Genomic DNA, 1,848 nt, shown 5'->3' with positions numbered 1-1,848 from the left:
ACCCCAAAAACCCTAAAAAACCACCCCAAAAACCCCAAATGCCAAAAAACCCACAGAAATCGCCAAAACCCCACAGAAATCCCAAAGAAAACCCCAAATATCCCCCAGACACAGCGTGGCCGTGCCCTATGAACCCCCTGAGGTGACCCCAAAACCCCAAAAATGACCCCAAAAACCCTAAAAAACCACCCCAAAAACCCCCAGAACCCCAAATCCCCCCAGAAAACCCCAGAAAACCCTAAAAAACCACCCCAAAACCCCTCAGAATCTCAAATCCCCACAGAAATCCCAAATAAAAACCCGAAAAAATCCCAAATAAAACCCCTTAATGGGGACCGAGGTTTGGGGTGGTTTTGGGGTGGTTTTGGGGTATTTTGGGGTATTTTTTTTGGGTTTTTTCCTCTTAATCTGGTTTTTGATGCTTTGGGATGATTTTGGGATGATTTTGGGATATTTTTAGGATATTTTTTAGGGTTTTTTTCCCCATTTCCAGGTGGGCTCCGAGTGCACCACGCTCCTGTACCAATGGGGTGATTTTGGGATGATTTTGGGGTGGTTTTGGGGGATTTTGGGGGATTTTTTTGGGATTTTTTTTCCTCTCTAACACATTTTCTCAGTTCCTAAGTGATTTTAGGATATTTTTAGGATATTTTTTAGGGTTTTTCCCCCATTCTGACCCATTTTTCCCCGTTTCCAGGTGGGTTCCGAGTGCACCATGGTCCTGTACCCATGGGGTGATTTTGGGGTGATTTTGGGCTATTTTGGGCTATTTTTTTGGGGTTTTTTTTCTCTCTAACACATTTTTTCCATTCCTGGGTGATTTTAGGATATTTTTAGGATATATTTTAGGGTTTTTTTCCCCATTTCCAGGTGGGCTCCGAGTGCACCACGGTCCTGTACCCATGGGGTGATTTTGGGGTGGTTTTGGGGTATTTTGAGCTATTTTTTTTGGGGTTTTTTTCTCTCTAACAGATTTCCTCCGTTCCTAGATGGTTTTGGGGTATTTTTTAGGTTTTTTTCCCCATTCTGACCCATTTTTCCCCATTTCCAGGTGGGTTCCGAGTGCACCACGGTCCTGTGCCAATAGGGTGATTTTGGGGTGATTTTGGGGTATTTTGGGGTATTTTTTGGGGTTTTTTTCCTTTCTAACCCATTTTCTCTGTTCCTAGATGTTTTTAGGATATTTTTAGGATATATTTTAGGGTTTTTTTCCCCATTTCCAGGTGGGTTCCGAGTGCACCACGGTCCTGTACCCATGGGGTGATTTTGGGGTGATTTTGGGTGATTTTGGGGTATTTTTTTCGGGTTTTTTTCTCTCTAACTTGTTTTCTTCATCCCTAGATGTTTTTTAGGATATTTTTAGGATATATTTTAGGGTTTTTTTCCCCATTTCCAGGTGGGTTCCGAGTGCACCACGGTCCTGTACCAACGGGGTGATTTTGGGGTATTTTGGGATGATTTTGGGGGATTTTTTTCGGGTTTTTTTTCCTTTCTAACCCATTTTCTCTGTTCCTAGATGTTTTTAGGATATTTTTAGGATATATTTTAGGGTTTTTTTCCCCGTTTTCAGGTGGGATCCGAGTGCACCACGGTCCTGTACCCATGGGGTGATTTTGGGGTGGTTTTGGGGTATTTTGGGCTATTTTTTTGGGGTTTTTTTCTCTGTAACAGATTTCCTCCGTTCCTAGATGGTTTTGGGGTATTTTTTAGGGTTTTTTCCCCCATTCTGACCCATTTTTCCCCATTTTCAGGTGGGTTCCGAGTGCACCACGGTCCTGTACAATTTCATGTGCAACAGCTCCTGCATGGGGGGGATGAACCGGAGACCGATCCTGACCATCCTCACCC

The 1,848-nt window shown here is 43.4% G+C and overlaps 1 protein-coding gene across 1 annotated transcript in view; it reads left to right on the top strand.

The window, feature by feature from the left end:
- LOC130588007 (cellular tumor antigen p53-like) overlaps positions 1-1,844 on the top strand; it is a gene marked incomplete at both ends in the record, with an annotated part of 3,443 nt that extends 1,599 nt beyond the window's left edge. The window contains 2 exons of the mRNA XM_057388965.1: positions 53-142; positions 1,752-1,844. Of these exons, the coding sequence (XP_057244948.1) occupies positions 53-142; positions 1,752-1,844 (183 nt within the window). The remainder of the gene's footprint in view (positions 1-52; positions 143-1,751) is intronic.
- Between the last annotated feature and the right edge of the window lie 4 nt (positions 1,845-1,848).

The sequence above is a fragment of the Malurus melanocephalus genome, unplaced genomic scaffold, assembly GCF_030028575.1.
Source record: "Malurus melanocephalus ecotype Western Australia unplaced genomic scaffold, MMel_1.1 scaffold_3024, whole genome shotgun sequence".
In the NCBI taxonomy this organism is placed as follows: domain Eukaryota; kingdom Metazoa; phylum Chordata; class Aves; order Passeriformes; family Maluridae; genus Malurus; species Malurus melanocephalus.
Note: the sequence above shows the minus strand (reverse complement) of the source record. Positions and strands in the feature narration are given on the sequence as shown.